Source organism: Cyprinodon variegatus, unplaced genomic scaffold (genome assembly GCF_000732505.1).
Source record: "Cyprinodon variegatus isolate N-32 unplaced genomic scaffold, C_variegatus-1.0 Scaffold1590, whole genome shotgun sequence".
In the NCBI taxonomy this organism is placed as follows: domain Eukaryota; kingdom Metazoa; phylum Chordata; class Actinopteri; order Cyprinodontiformes; family Cyprinodontidae; genus Cyprinodon; species Cyprinodon variegatus.
The window spans coordinates 100,413-122,309 of record NW_015152043.1 but is presented as its reverse complement, the minus strand read 5'-3'; the positions used below and the strand labels follow the sequence as shown (position 1 = coordinate 122,309).

The 21,897-nt window shown below is 36.5% G+C and overlaps 1 protein-coding gene across 1 annotated transcript in view; it reads left to right on the top strand.

Moving 5' to 3' along the window:
- Positions 1-3,647: 3,647 nt before the first annotated feature.
- Positions 3,648-21,897, top strand: part of celsr3 (cadherin, EGF LAG seven-pass G-type receptor 3) — a 92,119-nt gene continuing 73,869 nt past the window's right edge. The window contains exons 1-2 of the mRNA XM_015403898.1: positions 3,648-3,687; positions 16,120-16,342. Of these exons, the coding sequence (XP_015259384.1) occupies positions 3,648-3,687; positions 16,120-16,342 (263 nt within the window). The remainder of the gene's footprint in view (positions 3,688-16,119; positions 16,343-21,897) is intronic.

The window sequence follows — 21,897 nt, the reverse complement described above, 5'->3', positions numbered from 1 at the left end:
AATTACCGCATGTTGTCCGACGGCAGTATCGAAATTCACTTGCGCCGCTTCTCCTGTTAAGATGGTAAAGCCCTCCAAAGCGTCGGGACCAGGCTGCACGTGATACAAATTAGCCAATGAGCTGTCAGTCTGGGTCACTGCGGCGAGCCACTTTTAGACACAGCAGACAAACCTATGGCAAGCCGGGTGATGGGAAAGAAGGAGTAGTGAGAAAAGGAAAGCAGAGAAAGTGTGGATTGCTGGAAGAACCACAGTGAACTGGTGAAAGAAATGTGAAACGGTGTGCTCAAAGATTATCCTGCACATTTTTAATATGTTTGGCTCAACCTACTGCTGTGAAGCAGGATTCTCCATGAAGAAAATCAAAAATAAATAAGGATCCAGGCTCAAATTGAGCACCTTGATATGTGCTTGATAATGGCTTTGTCACCAATCAGGCCCAGGTTTAAAGTCTTGCAGGTCAGCCTAAAGCCCACTGCTCTCATTAAGCCATAAAAAAGAAAAAAACAAAAACAAACAGTCAGGTGTTTTATAAAATATGTGAATCATGAAATTGTCTATATACCAAACTGAACGACTGTTGTTCTCTACTTCAAAAAATATAATAATTAAAAATGTCTCCGGACCTTTACTGGTTAATGATTTTCTTATTCAGACCCCACTGATTTTTAATTGGTTACCCCTGCCCTATATTATACACAGAATTAATATTTCATTATCTGTTTATTTGTATATTAAGAATATGGAATATTTCTGTCTTGGGTGTATGTATGGTAAAAATATGATTAAAGATAAATATATTCAGTGATTTGGCTTTTTACACAAAATGCAGCGGTCAGAAACACTAAGCATGTTGCAGTTTCTCTACTACAGATACCAGATCTTAAGCTTCTGCAAATTTCTTGTGACCTGACATCTGCCTTCTTAAATTATTAATTCTAACTGGGAATGAAACAGCTGCTGTGGTGTTTTATATTAGTAAGCTAAAGCTGGTTGGGCAGCAGACATCCTCTGTGGTTTCAATCTGGTTGGTCAAATGTATATTCATATATCTTGAATATAAAATATATGACATTTTAGAGCTGTCGTTCATGGTTGAAACTTATTTTTTCACAACTTTTATATGATACTGATTAAAGGAAGTCATTTTCCAGGCTCAAATTGTGGTATATACTTGCTCTGAATTTAAAATGTAAGATTTAATAGACATTAACTCTGTTTGGGAGGTTCAGGATGCCTATTTGCTCAAAGTGGAAAATAACCACTCATGATTAAAAAAAAAAAAAAAAAAAAAACCTCACAACATAAAACTCCACATTGAAGGAGACATGCTTTCTGTCCTGCTTCTGATCATTGCTGCTACTCTGATGTCGACTGACGTAAAACAGAACCCTTATGTTTTTGTAACCACTCTGTCAAAGCTGATTATGGTGAATCCTGTAGAAATTCTGTAAAGTCAGAACGTTACAAAACCACTTCAAGCTAATGCTTCACATGTGGATTGAAAGGTAACTAAATGACTTATGCAAAATCATAAAGCAGCATTAAATACTGTCTTTAGATTCACATGTAAACTTACAGAAGGAGAGTCAGAGAGGGTTTGCAGTCCATACTCTCATTTTATCTGTGTTGTCACTCAGTAAGTGTTCTGATATTTTTTGTGATTTTTTTTTGTTAAAAACACAAAACAAAGTGTTGTTTTTTGAACTGTGCCCTGATGGTCCAAATGAGGGATCATAATCAGTATTTGGAGTGAAGCAGGTGCTATACTGGTCTGTTGTGGTAATGAGAGACAACTGAGCCAAAAGGTAGAGCTCTCAATTTACTGGTCGATCTATGTTCCTACCCTCATCTATGGTCATGAGCTTTTGGTTATGACTGAAAGAAGAGATCCCCGATACAAGCGGCTGAAATGACTTTTCTCTATAGTGTGTCTGGGCTGTCCGTTAGAGATAGGGTGTGTAGCACAGTCATCTCCGTAGGACTCAGAGTAGAGCGCGCTGCTCCTCCACGTCAAGAGGAACCAGTTGAGGTGGCTTAGGCATCTGGTTAGGATGCTTCCTGGACGATGGATGGATGGATGGACGGATGGATGGATGCATTTATTTGTGGCTTTAATCTATCTAAAATGTATTTCCCTCGGGGGAAAAAAAAAACTCCTGTTTAAACAAAAATTTGTGGTATAAAAACTGCTTGAGTTCCCTTTTTGGGGGCACTTTCTCCTTCTCCATGGCCATCGCAATAATTATACGTGGAGAGGACACATCCCCTGAAAGCTATCAGGGTCATAAAAACATGACTTCAACTTTTTCTCTTCGACTTCAACTTTCCACTACTGTCCTAGACTCTTCACCATGTTTTCCTGCTAACCCACAATGTTTTACAGCTTTGCTGTTACTACCTGCCCTTGCCATGATCTTGGCGCTGATGACTGGCATAATAACTAACTCTATTCATCTGTCAAACTCTGCCCTGTTTCTAATCACTGCTCATCTGATCCACCTGCTCATGCCTCTATTTAAGGTGCTTGCATCCAGTTATCAGTGCCTGAATATTCTCGTTCTCGTGCCAGTGGTGAGATGTTTTTAGCATACCTTAGTGTTTCTAATTTCCTGCTCCTGACCTGTTTTGCCTCTCAACCACTTAGCTTGCCTGTTCTTGTTTTTTTATCTTTTGGGACTCCTCCTTGTTCTCCATTTGGCGGGCTACAGCATCTGGGACACTCTGGGTGGCGCCCGCCGCATCTTGTTGGCAGCGCAATGGCTGAATCTTACCTTATTCTCAGGACATGGGCTGAACTGTTAAACCAGATGCCCTAGCCGCTGCAGCTGCTGAAGCGCTCATCCGTTTTTAAATAAACGAATTAAATTATTCCACTGTCTTACTTGCTTCGAATACTACGTCCTCTGTTCTGAGTCGTGACAGCCCTGTGATATTGTCAGTTAATCAGGAGGAGAGTTTTGCCAGGTTAGAGCCTTGATCAATTGTAACTGATAAGTGATGGTGGTGAGGAGACAACGGACTGGACTCCTTGATTAATCTGATAAAACATCAACAAGATGATTTTCATTGACGATCTAAAGTCAAAGTAGTTTGTAGCCTGTTGTGAATTAGGTTAACCATATTTTGATTTGTAATAAAGAAGAGACATTACCAATCACTCCAAGTTAACAGAAGATTGTAATCTTATTATATTTTAAGTAGTCTATGCGTCTTTTTAAAAAATAAATTAACAAGCTCCAGGTTGCTTTTTAGAGATCATTAGGTAAAAAATTAACAAAAAGATCTTGGCTTTTAAAGATGGAATTTTCTGTATTAGATTAGGAAGGTTTTAGAAGATGTTTTAGTTATGTCTGTGATGAAAGAAGTGTTTTTTTCCTTTCTTCTATGATCCATCACTTATCATCTCTAATGGTTCACCTTTTCTTTTTTTTCTCTCCCTGAAACACAGATGCACACAATCAATGCTGTGCACAGGCTTATTATTATGAAGGAGTGGTGGACATTTTGGTAGTCAGAATGAATTCTACTTTGTGGAAGTCGTTGATGTCCACTTGCACTGATTTCTAAGAACTCATTGGTTGGCTTCAGGTGTTTTGAAAGAGTTTGCCCCAAAATTAGAAGCTCATCAGACCAATAAAGTCACCATGAGCAGCATGGTGCAGAACGAAAAGCAGCATGAGGCTGGTAAAGCATACTTCAGCCTCTCCCTCTCTAGCCAATACTAGGTCCTCGTGCATTGGCATCAGAAGCACCTTTCAAATGCTTCTGATGCCCCTTTCCTTCTTCCACAAAAACAACAGAAAACCGTTGTTAGCACTCACTCAGTTGTTCAAAGAAGTTCCCAGTAAAGAACCTTACAGGTTGAGATAAAAGGCAGACAGAATGAGCTGGATATGTGATAACAGTGGCTATATTGCAGGGGATGAGCCTCATGGAGCTGAAAGATACAAAGGAAGATTCATGAGATGCAAGGGGAGTCAGACATAAGCAAGGATTCATACTAAATTAGTTTGTGAAAGGATAAGCTAGTGAACGGTGAGAAGAAAAGACAGAGACAGAAATTAAATCTGTTTTTTTCTGGGGAAGTAATTTGTATTTCACACCCGGGAAACCAGAGACAGTGCAGGAGAAGTAAGACAGAACAAGCTGGAGAAGAAATGCGGTAGGCAGAGATCAGATTAGTTTTGGGTGTGATAAAGTAGATGCGCATGTTAGACTGAGAAATCTAATCCTGCCGATAGGGAGGGGAGACAGATCCCACACAGAGAGCACATTAGCTGGATGAAGCTTGGGATAAAACAAGCAAATGTTACATATATTGATAAAATAAGCTGGGTTTAAAAGTCAAGACAGGAAGAAGAGACTGAGAAAAAAGGTCTTACAGGTGGAGAAACAGACAAAATAGTGATTTTTAATAATTTCTAAACTCGAAGCAAAAGACAATGGAGCTAAATAAAAGAAGCAAAATACACATTTGAACTCTTTGTTGCACAAATTTCTTTTTTTTATTCAAATCAGAAAAACATGAACATTGTTGAACAGATTTAGATTCACATTAACGCCAAGTTGTTCATACAATCTGGAAATTTAGATGGTAAAATATATTATGGAGAATGTTCTTTTCTTGGTGGATCATCAAAATAAGTGGTCCATCATTCTGGTGATATGTTTACGTAAGGCAGTCCCACGTGCTCGTCCTCATTTTCACTTACCGATGGTGAGTCTGACATAGTGGAAGAATTGCAAATCCTCTTTTGGAAAGTAATCTTGTATGAGCAATGCAAACAGCAACTTTTAAACAGAGCGTGCACAAGGAGAAATTGGCTTGTGCATGCTCTTGCACAGGTTTAATAGGCTTTCCCTCCTGGGAACGGGTACAGAGTGGTGCATGTGCCTTTTGTTTTTATGTGGAGAGGGCGGTTCTTTTAAAAACATATCACGAAAATCCTCTACTATACTGTACCTTTAAAATGCAGGGCCTGTAAATAAGAAATACACCTTACAAAAGATGATAAGATAAAACGTGGATACATTTTTTCAAAGGTTGATTTAAAATGGTATTATTAATATTAATTCAACTCAATTAAAAATACTTTATTGATTCCAAAGGGAAATTAAATGTTTTTGTAACTCATAGGATTAATTTCAGTGAGTTGTTTTATATACTGGTGCTGCAGCTGTAGGCAGGACAGATGTTTTGTTGCAGTTGGTCTGGTAATCTTGCATCTATAGAAGCTGTTAAGTGAAGCCAATCTGTTTTTCAACTTTTTCTGAAAAGGGTTCTCATTGTTATCCATCATGTTTTTGTTTGTTTTTTTTTTTTACGAAAAATTCTTCTTTCATTTAAATCATCCTAAGAGGTTGTAGGAGAGTTCCCCAAACTGAGCCGCCCTTCTTTATTAAATTGAGCTTCTTTGTCATTTGCTCTAATGCTGTTACTCCAGCAGATAATGGAAAAAGAGACCACACTCTCCAAAATACACTTAAGATAGATATAAGATGGCCAGTAGATCAAATATGATAAAATAAAAAGATAAACTACATTCAAACAAAGGTGAAATGTAGTTGCTCAATAGTTTCCACTGTTGTTTAAGATAAATCTTCAGTGTCCAAAGTTCACTGAGGTCGGAAGGCCTCCTTACCTCACCCTGATCATTTTACCAACATCATAATAATCCAACACTGAGAATAAATTAGTTATTGAACAACTAAACCTATGTTTAATTGCTCTGGTTGGTATTTTGGTTGCAGATTAGCTTTTTTCCCTTTTTTTGTTATGAAAATGTAGTCTTAAAGCAAAAAAAAGACAATGTCATCATGGCTTACGAAGGGATATATCTACATGCTTTACTAAGTATTCAGACTTGTGATCATGGTCGTTTTTGTCACAGTCTGCTTTGCCCTTTGCCATTCATGGCAGGGACTCTCTGGGCCCTGAGACAGATTCTGACTCAAACAAAACCCTTCATCATGTTGTAATCCTTTTTATCTGAGTCGTTTTCCTGAGGGGTAAAAATTCTAAAGACAGGATATTTTAGTGTCATTGTTCTTAACAATATTCAATAAAGCTCAGTGGTCATCTTAAATCTCTGTAACTGATGTTGATCCTTGCTGTGTGAGTCATTATAGCCCCATCAGATGTCAGTTGAAAGGTAAAATAGCAGCTTTGCCTGCAGAACGTTCACTGCATAAATGTATAGTTTGAGTAGGATTCTTTGTTTTTATAGGTATTCTTTGTGTTATTGAAGGGAAAATACCAGTAGATTTTATGACAAAAAAGACAACAAAAAGCATCAGAAGTATTGAGTTGAAACAAAAGTACAGAAGTGCACATTTTTATAAATTTTAAGATTCTTTTCTTAATTGTTTCAGGCATGAGTTGTGAATATAAAGACGAAAAGTTCAAAGGCAGGAATAAACATGAAAACCAAGCTAGTTGTGGTGTTTATTAGAGCTAATTAAACATCGCACTGTAAAAAGCACAAGGCCACGACTTAATCAGTGTTTTATATCAGTTATTTCACAAAGCAACTCATGTATTTGGCCTATTTATAGGAAGATTTATGCACTTTATTTCCATTATGCATTTCAGAAAAAAAATGGAAGTTTATACTTTAAAAAAGGACAAATATGATTAATCTTTTAGATCCCTTGATTTGATCATTTTTGTTTTTATTACAGATTTTTAACCCTTCAGTAAAATACAGGAAGAGCTGAATAATTTTATTCTACAGATTGATGAAAAGAAAGTTTGACAGATATGACCCAATCCTTTTTTTTTTAAACAAATCTGACAGCGGGGAGCAATTAATAAATTGATGGTAAAATAATTTCCCTGCCAACGATGGATAATAAGAGAATAACTAATGATGGATTCTTAAAAGGGGGGTTAAGATTACAGATTACAGAAAACATATAGTAAAATATATAGAAAAGAAGAAATATATTCAAAGTCGGGGGTCAGTTAGACACAACAAAACAGTATGAGGAGAGCGGTGAAATATGCAAAAGTGACTAAGATGATGTCAGAGGGTTGTTGGGAAATATAGAAACAAGTCATGATGGGAGGGTCAGAGAAGAAAAAATGTAGCGGTAAATAATGGATTCAGGAAGTGACATTCATTCAAAAGGTCATTAACTGAGTGAACGATTAGTATACAACAGAGAGAGCCAAGATGGCGCCAGTGTCTGAGGTTTACCATTTCTCTCTGCCCGTTCTCTGTTTGTTATTTAGTGCTACACCTTAACCTCCTCAACCTACATTCAGCAAACACTGCTGGATATTCAACCCCTTCCCTGTTATCTTAAAAACATGAATAATACTGAGCCTAAACTGTTGCCTCCACTATTTGGGATTCCAGCCCTCATTTACTGTAACCTGGCTCCAGGTTAAATGAATAGCTTATTTGGCTTGGAAGGAAAAAAAAAAATATTTTTTTGTCTCATTTTTTCTTTTCTCTTTGCTCTCTGGATTCTAATCATGCCTGGTTGGTTCCAGTTGTGGGCTTTGGTCAGAACTTTAAGCTATGCCTTAACTCTCAGTTTTTCTCTCTGTCTGTGAACCTACGAGGCAATAATGTAGCCAAAAGCTTGAAGAAATTACACATCAGACTCACTGATGAGTGAAAAAAGGATTTCCTCATGAGAGTGACTCCTTTTCATGCCGAAAAGTGAATCAAATGCACCCACCAGTCCTGCATCAAGCCTCACATGCAGCATTGGCATTGGATTCACTGATCTACAACAGGTTTTCATTGGTAAAGGGGCAATAGTGGACAAATATACATGTATGTATATTTTTTTCTTTTGCTTTTTGTCTTTGTTCTTAGACTGCATTGCTAATGTTGGTATCTTTGCCTCAGAATTTGGGACAAACTTATGAACAGAATTCATTTTTTGTAGCAGCATTATTATCGCTACTGAAGCAGTGAGCCAATCTCTAACCAATCAGTGACCGGCAGGCCTTTGACATTGCATTTTTATCATGATTTATCTTACTTGCAAACACTGCTGAGTGAATACTCAGAAAGAAGCTGGTACTACATTGTTGCCTCTACTAGAAAACCTCAAAAAGAGTCTAACTGAGTCGTTACTAGTTGAAAGGGTGCTTTAGTTGTGCACTCCACACATATGGCCTGTAAAGAATTGTACTCTGTTGCATTAACCATGATATTAATATGTGCAGCATGATGCATTCAGGTAGATTAAATCTGGCTGCCTTTGACACAATTGATAAATAATGTAGTTGCGGAGAACAGAGGTTTGGGACAGAATAATCTCAAGTCGTTAATGCAACATTCAACCATAACATTTAAGTTGTTTATAAAAGATTAAAAATTTTATTTTTTAACATTAGTTATTTTGCAAGCGAGTAAAGAAATGCATCCTTTATAGTACAAATGCTGTGGCGAAATACTTTTAAAGACCTGCAGATTTAAATACAATAAAATTTACTCCGTGGGGCTCAGTAGCAGAGCACAACACAAAAGAAATTTCACCTCACACTTATTCACTCTGTGTTTGGCTGCCACATAAAATCTCAATTGAATTAATGAATTTATTTAGGAGGTATTAAAAAAACGCCTTGGTATTTGAAAGGGAATTATAAAGAATACTCTGAGACTGTTTGACAGCAGCTTTCCTTTGGATGACGCTGGCTGTCCACTGACCGTTTCAGCTCATGACATCATCTCTATTTCTGCCTCTGAGCTCTGATTTCCATCTAAGGGGACCAGCAGATTTATGGTTATTGATTTTATGTGGAAGAGCCACAGATATCTCTTCAAATCGAGGTCTTTCTGTTTTGCTTGTAGCCAGAATTTAGTGCAAATTGTTTACAGTACACTTTTTTTATCAGCTCAAACCAGCTGTACATGTTATTTTCTGTTTATCTTTTCTCTTGCTTAGTATTGGTTAAGATTTGTTAGATCCAATCCCTTTAAATAAGTAGTTAAAACCCTTTATAGAGAGTTGGATGTGGTTTAAGCTTTATGAGGACCCAAAGGTAGGGAGCTCTTGGAGGTGGGAAAGAGAATGGACAAGTGTAATGAGTGTGTCACCTCATCAGGAAGAAGCAGGGGGAAGCTAGTGTAGAGGGTTGGCCTCTAGGGATGCACCATGTGTTGGGCTGGAGGAAGAGGAGAGGGAAGAGGAGGGGGCGGAGCAAACCAAAACGCCGTGAGGGGGGTGGTTGAAGAATACCTCCTTTGATGAATAAAACATCTGCCTGAATGAAGGGCTGGTGTGAATGCATTAAGGCCAGCATAGAGGAAGAAAAGAAAAAGAAAGGGATGGTAAAAAAAAAAAAAATCAAAGAGTGGAGGGTATTTATAGAGGGGTTTAAAAATAAAATCAAATAAAATAGTAAAATAATAATAACTTTTCATGTATCTCAGTGGGTAAATCATGAAGTTTTAGCAACAAAATGTAAGAGAAAAGTAAGCAAACAAATGAAAGTTTAATATCAAACCAGAACATTTAAATTAATGACTATTAACAAAGGTCACATTCAGAGCATAACAGATTAATACTGTACAATTCAGCAAAATATCATATTAGGTATAAAAACGGGAAACTGAGTGGGACCGTATTTATATACATGCATATCTGTGCATTAAAAACCAGATTTAGACATACCGGTATATTTTTTGAGGATTCCTTTTCTTCCTGCTTCCTGAGCCAATCATATGAGAATTTTATGGGTTATTTTTTGTGTATCAAAATTAAATTTATGACCCAAGATGGGAAGGTTTTAAAGGATGTTACCCAGTGATTCGTAACTCTACAGAATACTTTCATTCCTCTGGTGCTTCCACTGTAAGAGGAGCTTTAAAACCATAAGATTGGTATCATAAATTTTTCTTGCAAAGTTTAAATAATATTGTTTTATTTATGTTGATATTCTTGGAGTAAAACTGATGCTGCCAAAAAGCATTAACCTGTATGCAAAAAAAAAAAAAAAATCTAATCAAAGGAAAACTATAAATTTCATTGAAATAATATCAAATACATAACGTACCCCATTTCTCATTAAAAAAAGAAAAACATTCTGACCATAATGATGGGCAGCACTCCTTTATTTTGCAGGTCATAACCGTCTGTGTTTTTAATGACTGTATGTTTTTTCTTGAATCAGATGAAGACAATAATAGCTTTGTTCAGTCAGTTAACCAGAATTGCCCATCAAAAGAAGTTGGAGTGCTGTATTACTTTGTGTTCCATACAAGCAGAAAATAAAATAATGTCTAAAATCTTGATCACTTTCCCTAGAAAACGCATTTTAAACTTTCAGAATGATAATGGCAAATCATAGCAGTTTGATGCTCGAGCCTATAGCCCGTATAATGTACCATTTGTCTATATATAGGCACAAACAATTAAATTTTTTTCCATCTGGTGATGGTCACTTTGAATTATCCAACTCATAATCAGTAGAGGTGTCACAATGCTTTATATTTTTTAAAACCAATTTGCAAAGCAGCTATTGGGGACTTTGAAAGTTAAAAGTTTAACAATCCCTCCTAGCATGTTGCTGTAATTTGCCCTGTTATCTTTCTCCAGGAGGGATGTGTGTATTATGTACGTCTCCCTGTATATGTGCTTCTTTGTTTCTATTAAATACCATCTCGCCTATGTGGGTGTGTTCCCTTCCATTATAATGCTCATTAAAAACCATCTGTGCATGCAGCCTATGTGGGTTTTTTTGCATGCATTTCTAAGAGCTTTCTTTCAAACGGACTCCCGCTGCTTTCTAATCGCTTAACCTTTGTGTGCATGTGCATAAGGAATTGGACACCCTATCCTCATGCTGCATGCGCATCAGGCTACTGTTGATCAATGGAGACCTCAGTGGAGTCCAGGTTATATAGATAGAAACAAGTCATTAACCCATTGCTGATTCACTCTTAGAAACCATGTATGCTGTTTTTGACTATGATGAACAGTATATATATATTTTTTCTTTTTAATACTGTACCTATAAATTCATCTTTATCTGTGTCTCTGACCTTCTGCCTAAAACCAATTTATTGTCTTTCCGTCTGTCAACTTGAGTGCAACTTTGTGTGCATAATAAACAGACATGTTGTGTGTGTGTTTGTGAATATTGTTGGAATTGTCTGTATTAAGGACTCACCTCACGCATAATTCATGAGAATTAATGTCTATTTATTTATTTTAATATTAATGAGAGGGTCTCTATGGATAAATGGTTGATGCAGACAAAGACAGGAATATGGAGTGGTGCTGCTCTCAGTCTGTAAGCTCTTTATGGGGTTTTTCAGTTTAATTGCTTCCCTGTTGTCTGCTCTCACATGCGAGTGTAGATTTAACCTATAATGACCGACGGGAGGAAGGAAAGCAAAACACGGACAGGCAGATTTGATCATTTTAAATGGCCCCCGGCTGTTGTAAGTTAAGCTTAGTTTGTGGCTGGGTGTGTTTCTTCCCAGCATCCCCAGGGTGGTGCAGCAGTGTGAATGAGAGTGTTTGTCAGCCAAAATCTGGAAGATAGGGGCGGGCTGGAGGCATGGCAAATTAAATGAGGTGAAGAAACAGTGGGATTAAAAAGTGAGAGGATGATATATGGAGAGAACACAGTTCGGATAAACAGGAAACGATCGAGAGTCAGAGAGACTTTTTATTGATTGTTTACATCAAATCAGTGCTGAAATATTAAGTGGTTACTTTTATTGCTCAACTATTTCATTCTTTCTACATGTAATGCCAAATATTTTTACACTATTAAGTTGTTTTACCATTTTGTTATTGCAAAACAAAATTAAATGTAGTAGCTTATTTAGAGTACATGCAATCGATCAGCGTTCAGTTTCCCACCTTTGTCATCAAAAAAAGGGTTTTAATCCTTGATGTTTTTTTTTTTTATAGATCCGCCTCAATCAGAACATCATAGAATTGCTGTTTTCTGATTTCTGCTACAGGTCTTTTCAGGTATTTCTCTGTCAGCTATTTCCATCTACAGACCCAAAAACCTTACACGATGTTTCAGGTTTGCCAGTTGGATGGAGACTCTCTGGTTAACATTAGATGTTAAGGATCTGGACATTGATTGGAGCATTTTATGACATGGATGTGTTCTGATCTAAGCCGTTCCATTGTAGCTCTGGCTGTTTATCCTGATGGAAGGTATCTGCACTCCAATATCCAGTATTTTGCAGCCTTTAATAGATTTTTATGTATGATTAACCAACAACTCTAACCAGTAACCTGGTCCCTGCTACTAAACAGGATCCCCACAACATGATACTGTCACCACCGTGTTTCAAAGTGGTGATGATGTGTTTAAAGTGATGTCCAGTTGTAGTTTTTGGCCACACAGATTTTTGATAGTAGGACAACGGTTGAACGTTAATCTAAGCTAACCAGAGCATTTGTTTTTACTTGAATACTGTTTTATGTGTTTTATAGCAAACCAAGGACTCTCAGCAGTGTAATTTTTTAATACACAATGGCTATGTTTGAGAATGCATAACTAAAAGTTGGCTGTTAACTGTCATATAAAAAATATCACAGTTCATCTAAACAGGAAATGATCAAGAGACAGGGTAGAAATGGAAGAGATGATTTAACAACGGATTGACAAGATCAGAAAAAGAGTCTAATTAGCCAGCTAGAAATATACAATATACAATATATCTTAATGCTTTATAAATAACCTTGTGCTACTGGTTCTGTTCTGTGTCCTAACATGAGTCAGACATACAGTAACTGTGCTTTTGCAGACTTTATCTCAGCATTTTCTTTTAATGGTCTTAACCTACCCTCAAAAGTCATTGTGTGTTTGCTTCTGTTTTTTTTTTTAAATTTCTGTGTCGAGCACAATATGAATGTAATTGAACATAAGAAAAGGTGAGGACTTTTATTGACTCACAGCTGCAATGCTGGGTTGGTGTCCCTTGGAAGATGTGAGGATGCTTCCAGCGGGTTTTCTGGCATCTAAAAGCGGTAAAAACAAAGTGGCAGGAGAGACAGTTACATGATCAAATCCGACAGCCTCGAGGGCAAGGGCAATGATCCATCTATGTGCTGGTGTGCCTGTTTGTGGGGGGGTAAAAACAGAGGAGAATAAATCAGAATCTGTGTTTCTTTCTTTTTGGATAGAAAATATATAAAATGCATCTGCATTGCATTAATTATTGATGTGTTGGCATTTTGGCTTTTTTTTTTTTTGATATTTCACCGTCTGTGTGTATTTTGGGGCCGTCAGCAGGTTCTAAAGTGGGTCCTCCAGGAGCCATCTGTCTTTAGGCTACTTTCAAACCCGTCTGCACTGCTTATGTGTGGGGGGGCGTATGTGTGTGGGTGTTCTTTGTGTGCAGCTGCTAAATGTCAGACTGTGTGTGTGTCCAATCGCACTCAGGGAAAGGTGAAAAGAGAAAGTCAATGTGCTTCTCTATGTACCTATTTCCGCACAGTTTTTCTGTGAGTGTGTGTCTGCATCTGTGTGTATTTCTGTCTGTGTGGGTGTTTCAGATTCACTAAAACACCCCAGACCGGTGCTTTCTTGACTGGCAGCCAAATCTCTGTTTATTCTTGTCTGCAGATTTGTTCATGCTGTTTTTGTTTTTCCACCCAGTGCTGAAGCAACCGAATTGAAGTCAAAAGGAAAATATTCCCTTTCCTTTTGCTCCTGCTGAGATGCACCTTCATCTTCAAATATCCTCAGAATATCTTTATTGCTTTGAAGAGAAAAGTTTGAAATCTAATTTTGCTTTTTAAGATCTTTATAAGACCCATCATATGGGAGTAAATCTGAGTAGATTCTATCTTCTTTCACATTGAAAGGCATGATTTTAGATAATACACCAGTATGCCCCTTTTCACATCAACTACACGTATTTCCTAGTTGGCTTATTTCCCTGTAATTAAAAGCTCTTTTTTTTAGAGTCTCTAGTCATTCGAATCTGATTTCCTCACAACACATATTCTTTCAATACAGGGGGTCTGTTGACAGACTGTTGACAGACCTTCTATATGAGTATTGACTCCAGAGAAGGGGCTGGAAATCAATAATAGATCTATACACACAAAACTGCTAAACAAGATTGTTGGTTTAATTTTTCATATTATTATTGTTGTAAATTGAAAATACAAATCACATTGATCTCTGTCTAACGATTCATCAAAAATGGCACTTTTTATTATTCTTCCAAGAATGAGAAAGGACAAGTATATATAAAAACCAGGGTTTCACTTCTCCCAGCTCTGCTCTAGACAAAGATGTTGCTAACTTTTATAGCTCCTTTGTGCTTTACGGTGTCACTTGCAGCAGTTTGGATAAACAAAGACAAATGGTAGTTGTGTTATCAGATGTGCACCGGAGAGGCCATTCTTTCACAGTTAAACTAAAACCCTGTATCAGTGAAAGAGACAAGCTTACAGCGACCTAAAAGCTGAGCTGGCAAATGTAAATGTACCCCGAAATAACACTTTTCACAGAAAACAAAACCGATTTAGAGCACATGTAAAAAAGTTGATACTTAGATCACCTAAATCCAACAAATGCAATGCAGACATGATTTTATAACCAAAGCATAATGTTAACTTTGTGATTTGATCAATTTAGTTTGCTCTTTTTATTTTTTATTTATCTATTTATTTTTTTTTTTCAGAGATGTTTTACTTTGCCGCCATATCTCACTTCCAGTCTGCATCAGGACATTCCCATCCAATGCAGATGCCTGGCCATAGATAGTAATGTTTTTGGAGAATCGCCGGTGGCCTGAAGGACCCTCTTTCACTTAAACTTGTTCTTTTGTCAGATCCACTGTGTTTTGGGGTTCATAATAGTGGCTGCATGTTGTAACCCAGCTGTTTATTTTGACTGCTTGCATTATGATCTTTTTTTAAAGCCTCATTTTCCACAACTTAGCATCTAACCTTCATATGTAAGCACGATGTAAGTTACTTTAACATAATAAACATAGCAAATTAACCATCTCATGCATGAATTATGATAAGTTAAGACAGGATTTTTACTAAGTGTTTTATACGTTCTTAGGAATGTAAAACAAGGTTTGAAAACAATTTTTTTTTTTTATCTTTGACGTATAAAGAAATATTTTTCTGTTCATTCAAAGGTACTTTATGCAATGTATACTTATTAGGAAATCAATATCAAAGTAGTTGCATAGCAGTTGTAATTTAGTTTTACAGTTGTGATATAGTTTTCTGTCGGAATGGTGGTTCCTCTACTCCCCTGTAGAAACCAAAATAGCCAAAGTGTTTGGTCTTTTTCATCTGGGATTCACTGACTTTTTTTCCATTGCATTGATCAAAAAATGGAATTGTTCTGTATGGGATGATGCAATTAATTCCACTAGATTGGACTATATGCATAAATGCCCAAAATTGAAGAAAGGGTCGACATAATCTTCTGTGAACCTGGGCTGCAATAAAGATCTGTGAGCTAAGCTAAAATGTTCTGTCTGCTGCAGGGAACCAACCAAACCAACCTTTACAACATTGTTAACGGCCACAGCAAGCAGAAAGAAACAGATAAAAGCCCCAGAATTCAAACTTGTGCACCTTTTTAGGGTTTTCAAACATTATTGAAGCATTTTGCGGTATAATAGCTGTTTCTGAATGAAAATAAAAAAAGGTTTTAGATAAATACTTAACTGCCTACCACAAATTAACTACGTTTACATTCGATTCTTTTCAGCATTGTCATCTGAGAACTTTTAATATCATCCTACATTGTATTTGCCCTGCTGTGGCGTCCAACACTGAAATGTTACACCTCATTTACACTGAGAACTCATTTATATTCTGATTACTGAGTCACTAATAACCAAGTACAATGTAATGTATTTATTCACATCTGTTTTATGCTGACTGTTGTATAAAATGGGGTTAAAAAAAACAACGCTGAATGTTGGAAACTGTAAATCATATACCAGTCTTATGTTTAAATTTAATCTCCATGTTTACATTTTATCACTGTTGCACTTTGTCTTTAGTGCTGTACTGAACAGAATTTCTTTTTTATACACTCTGTGTGTACAAAATGACAATAAATAAAATAACAATAAAGTCTGTCTAAGTCGAATTTTTTTTATTACTGTGTTGACTGATGAATTTTATGTGTTGTTTCAGGTGACCGATGTGAGTTTGACCGGAGGCAGGGTCACTGTGTACCCGGCGTCTGTCGCAATGGAGGGACATGCCAGGAGCTTTCTGGTGGAGGTTTCCGTTGCAAGTGTCCCCCAGGAGCCTATGAGCACCCTTACTGCACCGTCACCGCCCGATCCTTCCCACCAAAATCCTTTGCTATGTTTAGGGGCCTCAGGCAGAGATTCCACCTCTCCATCTCACTAAGGTCAGTAAATGAAGGAGTTTAAAGCTTGCAATTAGGATGTCGTTCTTTGTTGTCAGCTTTTTGTCTGCTTCTATTTCTCATCATCCTGCCTCACTCACACTGAGATCCATAACCACTCCTCTGTGATTCTCATTCTCTTACAGGGTATCTTCTCCTTAATCTATTTATTTAATCTCTGTGCGAGATCGATCCTCTAACTCATCTTTTTCTCCCTTTACCAACTCTTTCCATTGAGAAGTGAGCTTTCCCCACACACCCCTCTTTCATCCATCAATTTACTGGCTTCACTGTCTTCTCTCCTTCCACTTTGAGTTCTTATCTTACATCTGATTTCCCTTTTAGTCTCCTATCCTTTAGGCAGTGACTTAAACATGGTGACCTCATCGCTTTCACATTAGATGGGGAAAATGAAAAGCTTGCTTATCAGAGTTCCTAAAAGGTCTTTTTTAGATACTCCTTTATGGCTTTCCAATTTATTTAACCAGAATAGGAAAAAATAGAGGATTTCTTTAAACTTTTGTAATTTAAATTAATCATTTAAAGTTTTATTGACATTGTTTATTACCAAACTACCAATAAACCATAGTTTCTAGCCTTGCTTTGTCTGATATTAACAAACTCTAAGGCTAATCTACTCTACGACCCCCACAGTCATTTGTCTGCAGCCTCTTAACATACCAATTAGTTCTCTAAGGGAGATCTCAAGTGATTTTTAGGAGTGGTCATGCAGGATTATGGGATGGTTGCCATGGGTGAAGTCATCTAATGATAGTTGCCAAGGTGATTTTGCCCATGGTTTGTTGCTAGGCTGATATAGCTACCATTAGTGGTTTCTGGGAGATGTGTCCGTCTGGGCAGCTTAAAGCGCTACAGCTAATATGATGTATTGATTTGTGGTCACTGTTTGTGTGAAGATGATAAGTGGAGGAATAAAGTGAAGGGTTAACAGGGGGACTTTCTTCGTGAGAGTCTTAATTTATGAACTCTTAACAAATCTGTTGCCATTACTCTTTAACAGAAGGTTGACTGATTGGTGGCAGGTTAATATTCCCAGGATGGTTAGTAATGTTGTTTTACAGCAATATTTCGCAATAGACATGTGTCATACAAAATTGTTGCTTATTGTTTTCTATCTTTTCTTGTCGCCAATTAAAATGACTCCTTAAAACATTATAAAGATATCAAGATATGGTTCGAAAATAAAATCCTTTTTCAAGTTAGGCTATTTCAATGTAAGTCCACATATGTGAAAGAACAGTTGTCATTTTTGAGAGCAACATTAGTTGCTCTAAAAAAAAAAGTCCTTTGAATATCACTGAATATCACAGGGGTAAAAATCATCTTAAGAAGTATTCTTTTAATGATAAAAATCAACCTTCTTTAGGGTATGATACTAATGAAGAGACTCCAGAATTGGAATTTAATCCTCCTGTTCTTTATTCTTTGCTCGTAAATGAGCAGCAGGATTTATACCACCTATATATGATGAAGGGATTACTTGTCTGGGAAAACAAACAGGGAACTACATTAAATAAAAGCAGAGAAAAGCCTTTCCAAGCCTGCAGTAAGATCATTCATCTTTTCCTTGTTAAGAAATTGAAGCAGGGCATTATAGTTTTTACGGTACGACTGGGTGTCATTATTTGAAGGCACAGTCAAACAATAGACAAAACATCCTAACAAAAAGATTTATTGCATGAACTAAAAATGTCATGAGAGCTGCTACAAAGAAGTGGTGTTCAGATAAAATGACCCGTTTTATTCTTTGTTCAAAGTTTGTGCAATTTAATTTCCTTAATGTTTTATTATCAAAAACTGATTCAATGAGGGCATTTATTGGCTACATGCAGCAAACAGTGTTACAGTACTCATCCTGGAATATGTTTCCTTTATATATAAAAATATCTGCATAGGAGAGACAACATATTCTCATTTTCAGTTCGTATGAAATCGTACGAAAAGTTATTCACACTATTTCGTACGTTTTGGACGTTTTTCCTCAAAAAACCAGATCAGTGCGCATGCGCTGGCATACAGAAAAAAAAGCAGATCCGCGGACGGACGTAAAACTTGGAAAAACAGTGCAATCATCACTTATTCATGTCTCTAACTACTAGGGTTGTCACGATACTAAACTTTTCAACTCAATACCGATGCTAAGGAAAATATTCGATACTCGATACCATTTTCGATATCACAAGGATAAAATTTCAACAGAGATATTTTGATTAATAATTAAAATACAATAAATAAATAAATACAATAAACAATAAGAACAACATTTTGAGGTTGTTTTCTGTGCACAGTATTTAGCAAGCTTGATAAAAAACTTACAAAATTAAAATTAAGTGTTCCTTCCTTGGCTATGCTTTGCACACATAACAATGACACTAGCCAAACCGGTTAAGAAACTAAAATAATTCTCAGCAGCTGCAACTGTTACAAAAAAAGTCTGAAACTGAAAAGTGCACAGAATTATTCAATCACACAGTGTTCAGAAAGTGCATTTTCCTCTATTCTGCACCTTAGATGAGTGACTGTTTAGGTGCGACTGGTACTCGATACTTTTGAAAATGAGTATTGTATCCGGATACAACGTTTCAGTATCGATACTTTTTTGAGTATCGATACTTTTGACAACCCTACTAACTACGTTGCTTGCTGTTTTATATCTTAGGGTTAGGGTTAGGGTCAGGGTTAGGGCTAATTGCAATTTATATTCTATGTTCGTGAATGCTGCGTCAGATGCGCATGCGCATACGACGAAAAAAACATCCAAAATGTACGAAATTACGGTGCATAACTTTTCGCGCGATTTCATACGAACTCATAATGAGAATACACTGGGAGGGAGCTAAGGAAAGCATACACACTGGTTGACTTGGGTTATTGCACTTGCACTGCAGAAATGCACTGACGTTATAAATAATTGAAAATTACACAGACTACACAGTAGTTGACATCTGTTATTGCACAGTGAGAGAGAATAATATTGCATGAGTGAAAATGGGTAATGTTTTGCACAAGATGTCCAAGGAGGTGGGTGTTGACCCTTTGAACCTTTTCCTATCACCTCCATCTCCTTCCCCCAAGTGAAGAGTTGAACAGCTAATATTTGCCAGAAAGATGTGTTGTTGTTTTTTAAACTGTTTTTGTACATTTTTTACCCCCTTCTTTGCACTGAAACGTGGGTTACTGACAAAGCTAAATAATATGGCAACTTAACAAAAGCAAAGTCCATAATCATTTTAGATTAGATGCAATATTGCAAGACTGTTACTGTTGCCAAGGACAACAAAATAAAACTATAATTTTCTAAGACCAAATGATGACTTGTTTTTCTGTAGTTGCAGCTAAACTCAGCAGTTTAAAACACCTATGCAACATTTCAACAATAGCGCCTGATTATTTGCCCTGCTGGGATTGTTGCTTAGATATTAATTATTAATGTAAGCAAAATAATAACGGTTTGTGTTAAAGCAGTTAAAATGATTTTAGCGTTTATAGAAAGAAATGGTAATAATGAGGCTAGACGGTAAAACTAGTCAGATACACTAAGTGCGGGAAAGAGCCGAAAAACAGGCACCACAATGGTAGTTTTTAAGAGGGTGATATAGCAATGCTGCAACCCCAACTGTCAGTTATCCTCTTCTACTTTAGCAGGTTGTTTAGCAACCTGCTTAACAAATTCTGTTTAGCAGAACAAAAATGTATCTGAAGGGTATTTTATTTGTTACTAACTGGGTCGCATTATTGATGCTGCTGCTCTGCTGAGCTGAAATATGAAAACAAAAGGTTTTACCTTGAGGTAGAAATGTATTTACAGTAGAGTTGGGGAAAAAGGGTATATCCGCAGTTTATTTTATTTTTTTCTCCAGAAATATAATTTTTTCAGCTGTGCTTGAAGTCATTAAAGGCTTGTTGAACTGAACCAGTTTTAGGAATATGAAATTGAAATAAAACATAATATTTATTTATGCAGTTTCATTGCTTTTGGGAATAAGTCACTTCATTTTGATGCAGAGTTAGAATAATACATTTCCCCCAACAGTAATTACGCTCACTAGAAGATGTAAAGCATGCTTATTTGCATGTGTTTACTCCCTCTGCTTCTGTGCATCTCTGAAATGTTAACTCCACAAATAAAGGTTAGGTTGCTTCTTTTATCAGCTGTTTCTAGAAGCATGTAGAGATTAGATTTGAATGTATTAAAAAATGGCATAATGACACAAAAGTCGCATGAGAATGAGTGTTTTTCTAGAAAAGAATTTACATAAGGTTTGATACCTATCATTCCGAACTATGCTCGATTAAAATTAACATCTGCACAGTTATGTTCCCTCATATTTAGAATAAGGGGATTTTGGTTGGAGTTGCAGGGAAGTGGGCTGCCATTCAGCTGGCTTTCGACTGGGAAGGGCCATTTTGAATGGCTGCTACTATATTTACCCGCTAGAATAAAAATCTGTAACAGCATTTTCTTATGATTTTATATGGCTGAACTAGTAATTCAGTTTCTAGGGTTTCTATGCAAGGCATTATGAAGTTAGATATTTATGGGGTCTAAAGTTTAGTTTAGATTTCAGGTGGGTATAAGTATATCCATTTAATCTTACTAATAGGAGAGAGAAAATCCCCTGTTCTTTACCAGTAACTTGATGTTAGATAATAGTGAGAAAAATTACAGGAGCATTTTTTACAATGTGTGCATATGATTTTAAAACTCTATAGAGAACATTTATACCATCTCTTTAACAAGGGAAACAACTTAAGAAGTTTCTAAAAATTGTTTGCATGTTCACTTAAGTTAATTTTAGTGCAGTACTCCAATCTCGCATTGAAAAATGTAGAAAATCACAAACATAGCTTTCGTTTAGAAGATATTTAACCTCAAGGCAGGTTACAAAGGGTATTTTATTACATAACTAAAAATAGCATGTACGTGGAAATCTAATAAAAGTATGAATGTTTCATATTCTTAAAGCAAATTCTCCTTTTAGGATTTTGTTGCAAATGTATGGCGTAGTTTTTAAAGTCTGATCTGATGAATATAGTTTTAGCTTCATAGGTTTATCTCTAAAAACTAATAAGCAGTATATAAACACCATTTAAAACCCTTTTCTTAGCTTTTTTTGTATTGACATTATCAAATATCTATATGAGAAAAGCTAACATTAATAAGCTGTGCTGTAGAATCTCTTTTAACATTCGCAGAACTAACTCACTCACATGTTAACCTTAAAGAATAGATAGATCCTAACTGTAAACCATATACTGTATATCCTAAAGATTCCAATTAATAGCAAAAGTAACATCCAGTTAGAACTTAAAATAAGAACTTTTTGATCTCTTTTCAGCGTTCCTGTTATCTCCTTAAAGCCTCGGCCTCACATCGACAAAATTAACCAGACAAGCAAATTTAAACATGTCACAGAACATACAGCTTGCATTTAAATGGTTTCTCACACTTCTGTGCCGTCTCCAAAAATCTGACTGGTTGTTGTATTTATTTGTTCAATAATTTTCAAAAAGGTCTGCTTTTGTAGTTCCTGACT